Below are 16,657 nucleotides of genomic sequence, written 5' to 3' on the forward strand. Positions count from 1 at the left end.
AGAAGACTGAGTATATTCTATAACAGATGAACTATTCAAGTTGTGCAAATATTCTTCAGACACTACAATTCAGATCTGTATAACTTTTGATGAAGATCAGAAACAGCTGCCAGCTATCCAAAGTGTTTGCTGCCTAAAGCAGTGTGTAGGCATTTTTTGTAGTTTCAGAACTTTATCCTGATTAGTATTTTGGTAAAGATTTCATAATGTATTAGCTTGATATATGAGCTGTTTTTTGTAACATTTCAGTACTAAGTGTAGTGCAAGCAAGGTGTCTGCCTCTCTTTTCATAAATTATGCTATTTAAAGAATGGGCACTCCTTGATCAATCCTGATGGATTTCCTGGAAGGCACAAGAAAGCACTTTCTGGAATAATTAAGTCTTCTCCCCAGAGTGAAGCAGGGGAGACTGAGAGTGAGCATTTGCTTCTCCTGATTTCTTATTACTTTTCCCTACTATGTGTTTTGTTTTGTTTTGTTTTTTCTTAAACTACTAAACATAGGGCTTGTCTACATGAACGTTTAGTTTACAGCAAGCTGGTGTGAGAATCTAACTCTCACTAGCCTGCTGCAATCTTACTGTTCATGTGAACCCTGCTGACACAGACTAACAGTTTGTTAATTTGCTTTAATTTTACTCCCCTTTCACAGAATCATAGAGATTAAAAATGGAAAAGAACTCCAGTCTCTGGCCAGCACAGGTTTGTTCCCTACAGTATATTTGCCAGTACTTTGTCAAGTATAGTGTTAACATTTTTAAGTTACAGGGGCTTTCACTGTTTCGTTTTGGAGAGCTTATTCCACAATATGATAGAACACCCAGTTAAGAAGTATTTCCTGGTAACAGCCCATTTACTTTTTTCAGTTTCATGGCATTGTTCTTAGTTAGTTCTTTAAGTGTGTTAAAAAAGAAGCAAAAATATGATGTGCATATAAATATATTAAAATTGTGTCTGTTCGAATATGTCCCTCTCCCACATCTTCACCATGATGCTTGTTTTTTGACTGTAAGCTGTTCAGAGCAGGGTCCGAGATGTGTCTTAATGTATGTTTCTATACCACCTCGCACAGCGGAGCTCCCATCCTGAATAGGACCTGTGGGCACTATTGCAGTAGAAATATTAATAATAACAATGATCGGTTACACCAAAAAGGAGGCGGTTGATTAAGTAGCCTCTTGACATAGTTGAAGTGTAAGTGCTATAAAGAAACAACTGCTTTGAAGAAAACAGATTGAATATTTTGGAAATCAAATTATAGAAATGTCTCTTCTTGAAAGTGTACTACAAACTAAGGTAGCAAGACAAAAAGCTTCTAGATTACCTTTTCTGAGTTATGCCTGATTTTCCAGAATCTGCATTTTTAAGGAAAAAGAGCCCTAATCTACAACTTGGTTATGCTCCAGGCCCAAGAGGAAATGGATTATAACAGTTGTGACTGTGAAGAGCAGATGTTTTGGTTGGACTAGCTATCTACCATCTGACTCATCATAAATCCTCAGTTCCCGTAAATTCCCAGTTTTCAGTTACAATAGGTAGGACGCAGGAAAACAATGCCTTTAAATTAAAAATATAAAATGTGGTTTTGGTATTAACAGTTAACCACAATCCATATTCATTTACAAAAGGATAAATTATTGTGAAAGAGGTGCAGCTGTTCCAGTAAAATGTAAAACTGAAGGGTATTTGTGAATGACAGCTTCATTAGCTGTGAATGAAAGCCAGCACATGATCATTTAGATAGTGCTAATTAATATAAATTGAAATACAACTCAATGATATGTTTCTTTTGGTTCCCATGTTACTTGGTGTCCCTTGTTTAAGCTTCCAAGGAAAGACCATTTATTTCTTTGAATGTCTCAGAACCACACTTTTCATAACTTTTCTGTTGGTTTTGTATTTTCATAAAACCTGGAGACTTTTAGTAGTTTTCAGGATTTAGATTATCATCCTGATTCTTATTTACTAAAGTTCTGACATGGGAGTACAAGTGTAAATGACAGCTGAGAGTTGTGACTTTTCTTCCAGTTTGTCAAAAACTTAAAAATTGCATTTATATCTGAAATGTTTTACCTGCTGTTGTCATAAGTAGTCACTGGAGGTGACTAATTGAAAGAGACAAGAGGAAAATCCATCCTTTTTTTTTTAGTTTCTTTACTTTGTGCATTTGACAGCACTGTTATGGTCATTTTCACTGACTTCCTGTGCAGTCCATTTTCTCTGTTGTGTGAGTGAGTGAAACAGGGGAGAGAAAGCATTTTTAAAGTAGGAATGTGTAATTGTAAAAAAGCCACCTAAACTGTTAGAGGGACATCCTGGAACTAGTTTTAAATCTGTATATTTTTTTTACGTGGGCTAGATTTCAAGTTTCTTAAAATGTCTCTTTTAAGATACTGTGTATTACTGAGACCCTGATATTTTTACTTAGTACCACGTGCTTTATCCAAGAATTTCAAAATGTTTTGCAAACATTCAGTCATTACATCACACAATGCTTTTGTGATGTAGAGAAGGATTATTATCTCCATTTTACAGTTGGGAAACAGAATATAAATAATAATAAATAATAAAAATATAAATAATAATAAAAATATAAATTATATAAATTATAAAGTTTCTGATGAAAGACGTTCTATAAATGCTAAGTAGTATTATTTTTAGCCTAACTAGTGTAACTACAGATGCTATTGTTCATTATAAAAATTCCATTCTTAATTCATACAAGTGTCTAATTCTGTTCTGAAATGTATGAGCTACTTGCTTTAACAACATCCCGTGGCAGCAAGTTCCATGGTTAATTATATGTTGTGCAAAAGATTGTTTGGTTTTAAATATTCAGAATTTGTTGCCATTTAAGTTTGAGTACCTTTTTCTTTTTGTATTCTGGAAATGGGAAAAATACTGAAGAAACAAAATTTGCTCATGACACTAAGGAAGATACAGTAACAGAAAAGTATATTCTCTAGAAATATCATTCTTTCTGAAACTAAATGAAAAATAATAAGAAAAAGGTGCTTTTGCTTTGTTATTTTCCTTGGTCTGTTGTATTTGTTCTATTTGGCCTGTTCTTTGAGACTAAAACACATGCACAAAATGTAGGCAGACGGGGAAGTAACGTATGGTTATAGCTTGGTACGAAACATAAAAACATCCTTGGCCTTCTGACTCTTGGGTTCCCTGCGAAGGAGCTGCCTTTGTCCTGTGAAAAGATAATTGTTTCCCAACACAAACACTGAATATCAAGTCATCTAATCATTAACAGGTCTGTAGAGATGACTGAAAGATGTAGCTCTGAGGGGTTAAATCTTGACTGGCACAGACACTTCAAAAAGGTCCATTAATTTAAAAGGCAGATTTTCTCCCCATCGTTTATCTGTACAACATGTGTTTTCAATTTAGTTTTATAAACAGCAGTTGTAACCGACATATTAAGGTTGAATGCAGTTCCACCAAGCGGATTGTTGCATAAATAAAAGTAACAAAGTACAGTACGAAAGAAATAAACAGTGTGTTGTTATGTACAAAAGGACTTAATTATAATAATGTTTGACAGTCTGACATAAAGTAAATGTGCACCTAGGTCCAGCCAATCTGTACAAAAATGACCTTTTTGCAGCTTTGTATTGTGATAGCTCTGTGGCCATCCTATGTTGGCCAGGGTGAGCCACAGGTTAGCCAGCTTCATAATAGCTCTGCAACAGTTACTGTATTATGGTACTTTTTAAACCTTTTTTGGAGAATTAAGCAAATTGTGTCTGTAACTGATTGACCTTTTTTATACCGTATATTTGAAAAATGACAATCTGAAATGTAGTGGACAAATGTCAGTTTCTTTCCACAAACTTGCACTGAACTGTAGCTATATTCATATTCAATGCAATGCCATGTTGGCAGGAGTACTTGCACCATTAACTTGTTACTATTGTTTATTATCTTCTGTAGAGGGAGAAAAATTAGGCGTCTGGGTTTACCACCTGTATTGCAGTCTTCAGCTTGCTGCATCTTAAAATATCAAAGGCACTGTGTTCATGTAAGAGTATATATTTTAAAATTTCTCCCACCAAGAAAGTCTCTATTAAATGCTGTTATTAGTGGTCATAATAATTCTTGGTAATTTTCGTTTAGTTTCCCTGATATATGTTATTTTATATCTCTGTCTTTTTGGAGTCCTTTTGATCACTGAGATCTTGAAGGAAAGAAAGTAGAGCTAGATGGTATATTCTAGAAACTGTACATGTACTGTCACATTGTATTGAGTGTATGTGTGGAGAGTTGAACTTTTGATCTATTTGAGCATTAACAATACTCATGTGGGATTTTAACTGTTCAATTTTTCCTTGCTGTTGTGCAGCCAATAAAAAGCATGTGTTCAGTGCTAATGTGAGCACGGTGTTTGAAAAGGGTTTCCAGCATAAAAGAATTTGTGGTCTTGGAGATACCCTGGATATAAAAATGGTAAACGTACTCTATACCTTTCATCATATGACAAATCCTTGTCAATTAAAACAAGATCCTTTTGGTCTACTGCTTAATCGGTTTTAACACTTCTGTTTGTCTGATTAGTGTGACTTAGCAAGTTAATAGGGACAACACAGTTAATATTGCACTTAGACTTCAGGAGTGAAAGATGTTAATTGTCTCAAATTTTCCCTAACCATGAAAACATATGGAATACTCAGGGGACATTTTGTGGACTGTGATCACTATTGTTGTATTGTAGATCAGAACTATGCCACAGAGTGGAGAAATATCTGAAAAAACACTGTCAGGTCTTTCTTATTGTTTTATGTAATATGGCCAGCCTGTTCTAAGGCCCTGCCACACTACAGTTTTTAACTGTGTTTGGAACAAGTCACTGGTATAGTTTGGGTCTGCGCATACCACATGGTTAATATGCTGCTAGAATCCATGACAGCCAGTAGTGTTTCACTCCTGCCAGAAGCCTGGGCTGGCACATGATTATCTTCCTGTAACCAGTCAACACACTGTGGTTTTGGTAGGTTGGGCGGAATCACCTGGCATTGTTTAATGGGGTTATTAGCATTGTTTATTAGGTTTAATAGATGTTCCTTCTTTCTCACAACTATGGTGTGATGGAGCATCCCAGAGCATACTGCTGTGTGTATTGTTGATGCTACTTTGTGTGTATGTCTGTGAGGCTATTTAAGGTCACTACCACTTACTGGTTACAAAATCACAGTTGGAAGTTATGTGCAGATAGGGCCTAAACGAGAGAGGGACACTTCAGAGATTGGTTATGAAAGGGCAGCCTTAAATTAATGCACACTCTAATTTGCACTGAGGCCAGGGCTGAGGCAGAGAATCAGGGAGCCATAACCTACACCTTAATGTCACCCCCCGAATCCCTGCCACCCTCAGCTCAAACAGAAGCTGAACACAGCAGAGAATCAGGTCTATATACTTCAATGAACGTTTATAAATGTAACATCTGGGTGTATTACTCAATGACCCAACAATATTATATGAAGATTTTTTTGGTATTTTCATCAGTTGTTTATAACAGTCCCTGGAATCTTAGAAATGAAATCTGTTTTTTACTGAAATGTTTATGCTCCAACACACTGAAAAGGTGGTGTGTTACTGTAAGGGGTTGCTTGTGAATGCTGGGCTAGTATCATTGATTGTCTTTTGATCCATTGAAGAAAAACGAGCGCTGTGGAATTTGTTGTCAAAATATTTTTAAAAAATTAAGTGAAATTTACAAACAGATTTTTTTAAATTGTGAAATTTGAGTCCCTTCAACCTTTATGATGTTCCTTTTACCCACACTGGGTATTTAACCCTCTTTCACCCCTTACTAGTAAGGTTCTGATGACTTTAAGTTTGATGTTGTCTGCTTTTTCCTTGTTTTTAGGATGTCAGTGAAGATCCAGGAGAGGATGTTGCTCTTCTTTCAGTCAGTTTTGAGGATACAGAAGCTGCTCAGGTTTTCCCCAAGCTGTATCTGTCCCCACGTATTGAACAGTAAGTAGAATAATTGTTGTAGTATTCCAGTTCTTCTCAGAACTTTTAATTTTTACTCTGATTGTTTATGTAGGAAGTCTTTGGTAGGCCATAAAACCACTTTGGCTTTTAATTGACAAAAGCCATGACGGTGATTACTGTAATTGGCTTTGACTGGAAGGGAGCAATTCAGTTAGTCTTGCCAGTCCCATTTTTATGTGCCTACCACTTACAGAGCTGAGCCACCATTGGTTAGACTGTTGCGGGGCCCACTGATCCCTGAGAATCAGCCTACATTTTCCTGGAATGACTCCCTACTGGAAGTGGCATCCGGTTCAGCTTAGCAGGCAGATTTCCTCCAGAAAAGAGGGAGAGTTTGTTTTTTAAGATTGTGTTTATATATCTCTGTATGTGTAGGTGTGCACTGTACCTGTGTGTGATCGATACATATTCCCTGAAGAGAGACAGTTTGTACAATAGGAAGTGATACAGTTAAACAGTTTCCAATCAATGTTTGTAACAAGAGCCGTAAGGCTATATTTGTTAAACTGTGGTCAGGAATTTGCAGTCTCAGTAAGATGTTTTTCCGAGGGTGTGTCAGAGTATTTCATTTTAAGGTTGTTGGACAACACAGTTGGCACACAGACTTGCTAATAAACAAATTTTTACTCCTAAAATGGAAGGGTCGGAAGGAAAAATCTATCTGCTTCCTAAATTAGATTTTGCTTCTTCCATTTTTGGAATTAACAATGTTCCCCCTCCCCTTCAGTGCTTCAGTCTTGAAATATCTGCTTGAAAGTTTCATCAAAAGCACTTCAGGCTTACAAGTGACTTTCACTTAGAGATAAGTTGGAAGATCTTGTAGTGCAAGTCCTTATTTTGCACAGCACCTGACAAACGAAAGTTTCCCAAAAGAAAAGCTTCCTAGTTTGTTACCTTGAAGAAAACTTCGAAGATTCATAATGCCCTTACAGAGGAATATTGAAAAGACTTCTTAGTATGGGGGAGGAGGTCTGGTTGCCTAACTATAACTCTAGAGTGCAGGATAAGGAACCAATGGTAGTGGGGGAAGTATTTGATATTAATAAATATACTTTAAAAGGAGAGCTTGTTTTTCACTTTCTTTTGTTTTGCCTTGTTAAGCATTTTACTTGGTTTATCTACATTACTACACAGAAGTAACTACATTAGACTTTGCAGTTACACAGAGGTCAAGTTAAGCTAACATTGATTCAGTGCTTTTGTTTTTCTGGTCAGTACTGAAATGGCATTTCTTTCAACTGCTGAAAACACCTTGGGTGGAGTAGAAGAGATGGAAAAGTACTGACTACCATAGTTTTAGAATAGCTTACTAAGAATACACAGAGTTTGAGAAAGGGCATGACATTCTGATATTTAAACCAAAAAGGCATTGACATGGATAAAATGGATGACCAGGTAGATGGGTTAAAAAAATCCAAGATTAGTTCTGAGATAAAATCATAAGATTTATAAGGTATCTGGAAAGAAAAATCTATAGAAAATGTATGTATTGCTTCTTTTGAGTTTTCAAGTCCTTTTAGCATCTAACCTTATTTTAGAAAAGGTTTTTGTTCTCTCCTTCATTTAACATTATTTATGGCTGTGTTGATTTCGTTAGCGGCTCATTTTAAATGCAAGTCATATTCTCTGTTGAGCTTTGTGATAGTGAAAAGGTTAGCTCAGGTACAACATGATTAGCATAACAAGTTACATGCTGTTAGATTATTTTAAGTAATTGATTCTATGAACTTTTTATATATAAAAGTCTTTTTTTAATAAATGCTGAATTAACCTGATTGTATCATTAAAAGCATTTAGTTTAATGAATTTGGGCAAGTTACATCATTTCTCTGGGCCTATTTACTTTTCTATAAACTGCTGTACTTAGTTACAGTGCTCCGCAAGTGTGTTGTGAGGCTTAACTAATACATTCATTTTAAGTTGTTTGTTGCCCTTAGATGGGAGCTTCAAATCAGTAGTAGTAATAATAGTATTGCTGGTACTGTTTCGGCCAGAATAATGCAGATAAGGTCAGTTACTTTACTTGGTCATTTCACTGTTCGTATCTCAAATATAACTGATGATACATTGGTCTACCACAAATTTCCTCTCTGCAGTGTGCAGGGAAGTAATAATGCAGAAAATCTGCAGGTTGAAGGTACATTAATATTTTATCCCCCCCCCCACCCCCACCCACTGCCTAGCTCTTATTATTCTTTTCTAGGAACTATGCAGGAGTTCTAGATGATCATATTTACCAAAGGGGAAACGGGACACCATGTGGGGCTGGCCCAAGGCCTCCCCCACCCTACGGGGTTGAGGCTGATGTCGCTACTCTTCCCCTCCCCCCCAGGCATGTTCCTCTGCAGCCCACTTTTTGGACAAAAGTGGGCATTTGCCAAAGAAGTCGGGAGGCCAGGACAGGGCTTAAAAAAGGGACTGTCCCAGCCAAAACAGGACATCTGGTCAACCTAGTTCCACTTCATGGAGACAGAGGGCATGTTGATGGAAAGGGAGAAGATTTGGGGGAACAGCCTCTCAATTCAGCATGTTTCCCATTCAGAGTAATTGTTCCTGATTAACTCCATGTGTGGACACTCTTGTTCAGGAGTGGAGTTATTCAGGAACAGATGTTGCACTTTAAAATCACACTGTGCCATAATCCCAGGTAACTTTCAGGTATAGACAACAAGCCCTTGGTAAGTTTTACTGCTCTGAGCAGAGGTAACTCCTCAGCCCCTTCAACAGCCTGAAGATAGCAGAAGTACTTAGTTGATAGATGATTAACCAATGGCAGCACATCAGTGCCAAAGCTCAGAGGATGGTACTATATGGAAAAGTGTGAAAGTGGAAGAACTGTCTTCACGGGGGCAGAAATCTTTGATGTCCTCTCTGGGCTTGTCTACACTTACTGGAGGATCGATGCTGTGGCGATCGATGCATCGGCGGTCAATTTAGTAGGTCTAGTGAAGACCCGCTAAATTGACCGCCGATCGCTCTCCCGTCGACTCCTGTACTCCATCTGATCGAGAAGAGTACGGGGAGTCGATGGGAGAGCGTCTCCCATCGACATCACTTAGTGCGGATCCCATGGTAAGTAGATCTAAGCTACGTCGATTTGAGTTACGATATTTATGTAACTCAAATTGCGTAGCTTAGATCAATTTTTCCCTTTAGTGTAGACAACACCTTTGTCTTTTCCTATGGATCTTGAACCAGGGAAGACAGGCACACCCCTTGCATGCTCCACTGCCACAGTGCTTTCTCTATGAGAAGATGCAGAAGAGCATTGAGCTTAACAGACCCATAAAGATTTGCAGGTGATTTTGTCCTATCCGCTACTGTTTTCACATTAGCAAGGAATATATTGGTCACAGAATTGCCATAGGCTCGCTGTCCAGTTCTCTCACACACATTGCAAAATAAGATGTGGTCTACACTGTGAAAATGTTTCAGAGCTCTGTTATTTCTGTCAGAAAGTGTCTCCAGCTAGCCATCCCACATATGTTCATGTTATCCATGTGATAAATTATATTTATTACGTACCTCTAATTCTCTCAGCTGCCACAAAAATTGTGAGCCTACACTTTGCTCAAGAAAGATGCCCTGGCTTCAACGCCTCTGTTTCTCACTGTGGCTCCTTTAGGAGGTCCAGATGAGTTTGGACCCTAGTTACGTCCTTGGGAGCTATGTAGCCAGCAAATGTTTGCAGTGACACAGGACAGCCATTTCAGAACAATAGATTAGTTACTATTTGACAAGAATACAATATTCAGGGACATTGGGTTAAAATGGCAAGATTTTAAAAAGTCTAAATGCACAACTCTCCCCTAACCTTCAGCTTCCCCTTGCTTGGCTAATGCTATGTCTACACTACCACTTTTGTCGGTCAGGAGACGCTCACCCTCTGACATAGCTACCACCACTTGTTGGGAATGGTTTAATTATGCCTATGGGAGAGTTCTCTCACGTCAGCATAGAGCGGCTACATAGGAGACCTTATCGTGGTGCAGCCGCAGCGGTACAGTTGTGCCGCTGTAAGGTCTCTCGTGTAGATATAGCCTAAGAGCGTTTGCTTGAAAGACAGACTGCATGCCTGCAGCCTGGCCCTACCCACCGGTCCCTGATTGGATTGGATTGGATTTAGCTGTCTTCTGCTGGGAGAGCAAAGTTTCTTATATGAGCCTCTTCTTAACACATCTCCTTTATCTCAAGTCCCAGTCACGCTTTTCCTGTGTATTGCCCTTCTTGGATTCAGATCGGATTCAAACCTGGATGCACACTTTGTGTATCTCATCTACCAATCTAATTGTTCTTCAGTCAGAAAGTGTTAGAATAGCCTAGATTATCTATTTCATTTATAAAACACCATCACCATGATATGTAGGCACCAGTAATCCATAGTATATAATTACTTTTCCGATCCATTTATTAGTCATTTACAATAAGTTACTCTTTCAAAGTAACTTATGCTCATTGTAATTTTTATTATCTTCTCTTGTTCCTTGAGGTAGATCTCTTCTCAGCACGTTTCGCTGCCCTTTCATTAGGCTGTTGAATCTTCCTTCATTCTAACAGCATCTTTTCTTTTAATTTAGAAGTTTCATGACCAGGTTTTCGATACTGTCTATTGAACTGGGCTTCCTTGCAAAGTTACATTTCAGTTCTTTGAACTCCCCAAAAATGGTCCTAACAGAGGTTCTGACACAATCAAGATGTTATATGGGCTAAACTTCCATTGTTTGAAAACTGAAGCATTTAACCAACAATATTTACTTCTTTGTATTTTTTTTTCAGAACTACAAAATGGCCTCAAGAAGCCCTGAGGATTATCTTAACGACTTGAGGCCATGACATGTTACATTGTGTTGTTCACTGCTACAGAAGTCTCCTGCTGCTGCTAAAGATTATAATTGGATATACCAAAACTGTTTAAGCAAATTACCAAAACATTTTGTATGTGGCAGGTTTTAAGGAGAGGTAATAGCAATTTTGGGAAGCATTTTGGGGAAATTATCAACATTTGTGGAAACAGAACAATGTTACAAAAAGCCCCTTTCCCACATAATCACAATGTAACTTTATTACTGCTGCCAACTGTATCCCTCTTAGTGAGGAATATTAAATGAGCTGTACATTCACACTTTATGACAAAGGCTCATTCTGCTACGAACGTTTCCACTTTGGGAGCAAGTAAAGCAGAGCTCTGTTGTTATGAAACATGAAAGTTGGCCAAATTTTCTGAGAGATTTTGTCACTGTTAGGCCCTATCCTATAATTACACATGACCATACTTTCTAAAATGTATATTTACCCACAGAGCATATCAGCAACTTGAGGCATAACACAATATCATGTAAATACACTGTTTTTACTTTGCACAGTTATTAAAATGCACATTGGTGTGTTTTACGTATGCATGGTAATCAAAATAATACTTACATTACATGTATCATCATAAGCTCTCAAAAGAATTAACGAAGCTGGAAAGTGTCCTCATTTACAGAGAAGAAAGTAAGGTACAAAGAGATTAGGTAACTTGCCAAAAGGTCACACAGCAAGTCAGTAGCTGAGTAAAGAATACAACCCAGGGGCCTGAGCCATCTCTCATTCAAGGGGTGCAGGATCAGACTCAAGGATCAGGCCCATTCCTGTGCTGCTTACCACAGTAAAAAATCCTTGGAAGAAAAGGTCCTGCCTGACACAATCACTTTTCAGCATTTGTATTAGTTTTTCGAAATACCAACAGTTACTGACTGTATTAAAAGTAATTTGCTTAATTTATTTTATATAAATTTGAGTTTTGAAAAGCAGTCTCTGCTTTACCTTAAACTTTTAAAGAAAATATTTTAAAAATTTAAACAAATTGAATCCAGGTTCAGACACTTGAATGAATTTTCTGCTTGAAGAGATTTTGTATGTTGTAAATGGGCATCATCACAATAATCTGTTAGTTGGCCTCACTGTTAGCAGTCTCAGCAGACTGAGGCTTGGTCTAGGGGGGGATCGATTTAAGTTACGCAACTTCAGCTATGTGAATAACGTAGCTGAAATCAACGTACTTAGACCTACTCACTGCAGTGTCTTCACTACGGTGAGTCGACTGCTGCCGCTCCCCCGTCAACTCTGCCTGCGCCTCTCGCGGCGCTGGAGTACAGGAGTCGACGGGAGAGCGCTCGGGGGTCGATTTATCACGTCTAGACTGGACGCGATAAATCGACCCCCGCTGGATCAATCACTGCCCACCAATCCGGCGGGTAGTATAGACATACCCTGAGAATCTCTGTGCCCTGGTCTACACTACAAAGTTATGCCTGCATAGCTATGTCGGCTAGAAGTGTGAAAAAATCATGGCCCTAGCTGACATAGCTATTCCAGCAAAACCTCCAGTGCAGATACAGTTGTGCTGACAGAAGAGGAGCCTCTCTGGGCATAGCTAATGGTGAACTCCTTCTGTCAAACTGCAGAACTCCTCCTTCTGTTGGCATATGCTGTGCCTATTGTAGGGAGCTATGCTACCATTTTGGGGAAATCTTTTACGGTTGCAGTAGCACCTGTGCTGTTCTGCTTGCTGGTGGTGGCAATAGTGGGAGTGCTCATGTAAACGGGGCTCAGGTGTGTTGTCTAACCATGCTTTAAGTAGGTATCGATGACATTGTAGTAAGAATTTATGAGCTTTGTCTACACTGGCATGCCCACAGTTGCTAGCACCACCATAGCTGCACTGGTGCTAGTGCGACAGTGGGAGGTTTCCTCAAAAATGTAAAATTGACACAACTATAGAGAATGACTAGACTTTCCATTCCTCAAAGTGGACTTTCCAGGCCAGGTTTGAAGCCTATTGGTGGTATGGGGTCTGAGAAGCTTGTAGAGCTGCTGCCTGTACTGTACCTGTTCTGTGTATAAAGAGAGAATCTGTAGTACAGTCTCCAGGACTATCAGTCCAGTACCTATTACTAGGTGAATTTACTGAATTTACTTATTTTCGCTCTAAGAATCTCGAAGAAAAAAGGGTTTATAATAGAAAACCTGTCACATCATTATGTTTCCTGCTACTATCAAAGTCACTAGAATCTAAGGGCTTGTGCACACTACAAAATTAAATTGACTTAAGTCGATATACAGCCACCGCAGTAATAAAAGCGATGGTTCATGTCCACATTTGCTCCTCCTCTTGGTGGTGCAGGTCCTCACCAGTAGCGCTATCCACTGACTGAAGTGGGGCATTGTGGGACACTGACAGCTGCAGCCTGGCAGCCTTGGGGCTGACAACCTCAGCTGTCAGCCCTGCCTGGGGCTCACAGACGGCCCCCACCACCAGTGACAACTTCCCCAGTGCTGATAGCCTGAGTTGTCAGCACTGGGGCAGGGGGCCCAGCAGTGAGCCCAGCACCCAGCTGACAGCTCAGGCTGTCAGCGCCAGGGTGGTGTGGGACAACTCCATCTCTCAGCTCCACTCAGGGCTGACGGCCAGCCGGCAATGTAAGTAAACGCAGTGTCTACATGGACACTGTGTCGCCCTAACTGCATTGACATAAGTGCTACACTTCTCATGGGGGTGGAGTTATTATGTTGGTGTAGTGAGGGACCTGATTCTATAGTGTAGACCACGGCACAGTCAAAGAAAGTACTGAGAGGTTGAAGAGCTATGTTCTACAGGAGTGGATGGAAGCTGTTTCAGTTCTCCACAAGTTCATTGCAAGGTGACAGATATTTTGTAGTTTTAATTTTTTTTTCCTTATGAGCAGTCCTTGTTAAAAGAAAATTAAAATGACTTGGTTAGCCTTTTTCAGCATTTAAATAATAGGCTATAATGGTAAAAATAATGTTGTTTAGCTAGTGCTTGTGTTCCCTGGATTCACAGAAATAATCCTATCATAAATACTGTTGTCCTGAAGGGCTTTTCTTTGATAAGTACACAAACTCGAGTATGCTAAGAAAACCAGCTGCCAGTAGAAGAAGTTTTGTTTTGCTTTAAGGGAGCAGGGTCCATGCTTTATCCTTTAGAAAGGCTGGAATGTTCCTTTTACTAGTCTGGGAGCAGGGCCAGAAGAGTTCTTCATGATTGAGGATGGAATTCTATATTCAGCAAGTTTTCAACACTAGCTGAACTTTTTTAATATTCCCCTGCCCATTAAGAAAAGCAGAAGATTTCTGAGCTGCTGCCTGTCCTTGACAGCTGTTGAGATGAATGAAAGAGAACTGGATAATAGGTGCTAAAGGTCTAATTTGCTCAAAATGCATACCTGTGAATCCCATCAGTGCTAATAGGGAGACCATATGATTTCAGACAAGCGACTAGAAAAGGAGAGCTGGAGTCAGGTCTCTGTGATTCTGATGCCAGCTTTGCCATTGACTCGCTGTGTGTGCTCATGGACAAGTAGCTTAATTTTCTCTTTCTCAGTTAATTAATCTGTATAGGGAGTACAATAACACCTGTCTCACAGGGATGTTGTGAAAAGTATTGTTTATACAGTTAAGTGCTGAGAGATCCTTAGAGAAAAGGCACTGTAAAATACTTATTATGATTTATTAGAACTATGTACATGTTTCAAAGGTGAATAAACTATGACTTTAGATCTCAAATTCATAATCTTAGGAAGATAAATGTATAGGCAAACTCTCATTTACTTGTAACATAAGTTTTTAATTTAAAGTAATGATGGAATAACATTATCTCAGGTGCTTATATTCTGTATAATTTCTTCATTTTTATTGTGGCAATTCATTTACATGCCTATCTTATTTTTGTTTGTTTAATATCCATCACCATGGTTTCTAAGTGCTGCTAGATGCCTACCCTATTTCCTTCAGTCTTCACCACTGAAACTGACACAGAACAAATAGTAAAATAGAATGTGAAGGACATAAGACTTAGTTGCTAACAAATTTAATGTGCAAGGCAATTTTATTGCGGGACTGAAGAGATATAAATTTATGACTACGTGTTGAAACTGAAGTTAATGAGGCAAGTGGTAAATTATTAAGTGTTGAGTGAGAGACATAAAGAAATCCTTGCATTTGACAGTAAACTGTAATGGTAAGAATTAATGCTACATTTTTACCCTAAAAATTGTGTAACAAAAGTGCACTAGGTAATAAAAACATTCTACTACCTTGCATTAGAGCACTTTCCTTATATGAGTCTCATACCAGTAGTGACTGTTCATTGTAAGTTTTAAATTAATTTGAGAGTGTGTACTAATGGAATTGACATGCAACATCTAGTCAGGAGCCCATGAACATAAGTTCTTCCTACCATTTCAAAAGCCCTGCTCTGCATGAGTTTTTGGTAACACGGTTACATCTAATGGACTTCTTAGCTGTATCATAGATTCCTAGAAGGCAGAGATGGAAATAATGTGTTACATTTTCCAGATCATCACCTGGAGGCCAGTGCAGGATTGTTTCCTATAGTGCATATTCTGGTGTTTTGTCCAGTTTAGTTTTAAAATATATCTTACCGTAGAGTTTCCACCACTTCCTTGGAGAGACTTTTCTGCAGCCAGTTATCTCTGGATATGATAGAGGAGGCCTTTACTGAGCTCAGTACCTTTGAGGTACATGTAGTTACTTGAGGTGAAACTGAGTGGATAATATGGAGTCTACAACCTCTTCTGTGGAGGCTAAATTAAAGAAACAACAAAAGCTAGCAAAAATGCTACCTAAATCTGGTAGCTGATAGGAAAATGAAGTTCTTAGAAAAGCAGATTCTGAACAGACATGTGAAAGGTTGGGGAATTCCCCTTTCCTATCCTTAGGAAGTTTCTATTTGATTTCATTTATAGAGGATCCCAGCCCAGCATCTTTTTATTGAAAGTTAAACTGTAAACATTAAATTCAGCCAGTTCTAATGACAAAGGGCCTGGAGAGTCTCTTCTGGCAGGTGAGGGTGGGGTTGAGTTCCTTAATAGTGCTTTAATATTGAACATGTATTGTCAGATATTTTTGTTTGTGAGAATTTTTAAGTTGATCTTTGTTCAGAAATAGAACTCCTTCCAGACTAGATTACACGGGCCCAGTGGTAGGAAATCTGAAATGTTTATAAGACATAATGGTGAAGAAGAGGCTGATCATTTAATTATATTTTTATGAGGCATGAGGTTTTATTGTGGTTTCAAATCAGTGGTTCTTACACTATGACCTGTGGACCATTAGTAATACAGAGAATACTTCTTGGTAGTCCACAGAATCAACATTTTGAAACCAGAGGTATAGGGGATTGAGCACTGGGGAGATTGTCCATGAAATGACCTCTCTCTTATGAAGAGGTCTGCAGAAACGAAACATTTGAGATCCATTTCTTTTTTCAAATTACAGTGATGTTACTTTATTAGCAATAAACAACATCCTTCTTTCTTTCTTTTACGTGACTGTCAGCTTCCAAAATACGGGCATATCATACCTACTGGCATTATATGTGACTGTTATTACTACTGAGCATTTAAACCAACGTATTAAAATTAATTATTTTAATGTGTGTGGGCTGGTTATTGGAAGTTTCTTGTAATTTGTGCTATCTCATGGGATTTTACAAGAGTTTACTAGATTTTTTTCTTTTATTCACATGGTTTAACTATTTATATGTCAACAATGGTGTCTGAACTGACTGGGCTTGTAGTGTATCGTCTTTCCCATCCTTTGCCTTCATTGATATGTTAATATATTAGAAT

The 16,657-nt window shown here is 38.5% G+C and overlaps 1 protein-coding gene across 5 annotated transcripts in view; it reads left to right on the plus strand.

Moving 5' to 3' along the window:
* The window catches only part of BABAM2 (BRISC and BRCA1 A complex member 2), a 306,338-nt gene that overhangs the window by 168,882 nt on the left and 120,799 nt on the right, over positions 1-16,657 (plus strand). For all 5 annotated transcript variants that reach the window (XM_048843434.2, XM_048843431.2, XM_048843432.2 and 2 more), the window contains exon 7: positions 5,875-5,984. In XM_048843434.2, the coding sequence (XP_048699391.1) occupies positions 5,875-5,984 (110 nt within the window). The remainder of the gene's footprint in view (positions 1-5,874; positions 5,985-16,657) is intronic.

Source organism: Caretta caretta, chromosome 3 (assembly GCF_965140235.1).
Source record: "Caretta caretta isolate rCarCar2 chromosome 3, rCarCar1.hap1, whole genome shotgun sequence".
Classification (NCBI taxonomy): Eukaryota; Metazoa; Chordata; order Testudines; family Cheloniidae; genus Caretta; species Caretta caretta.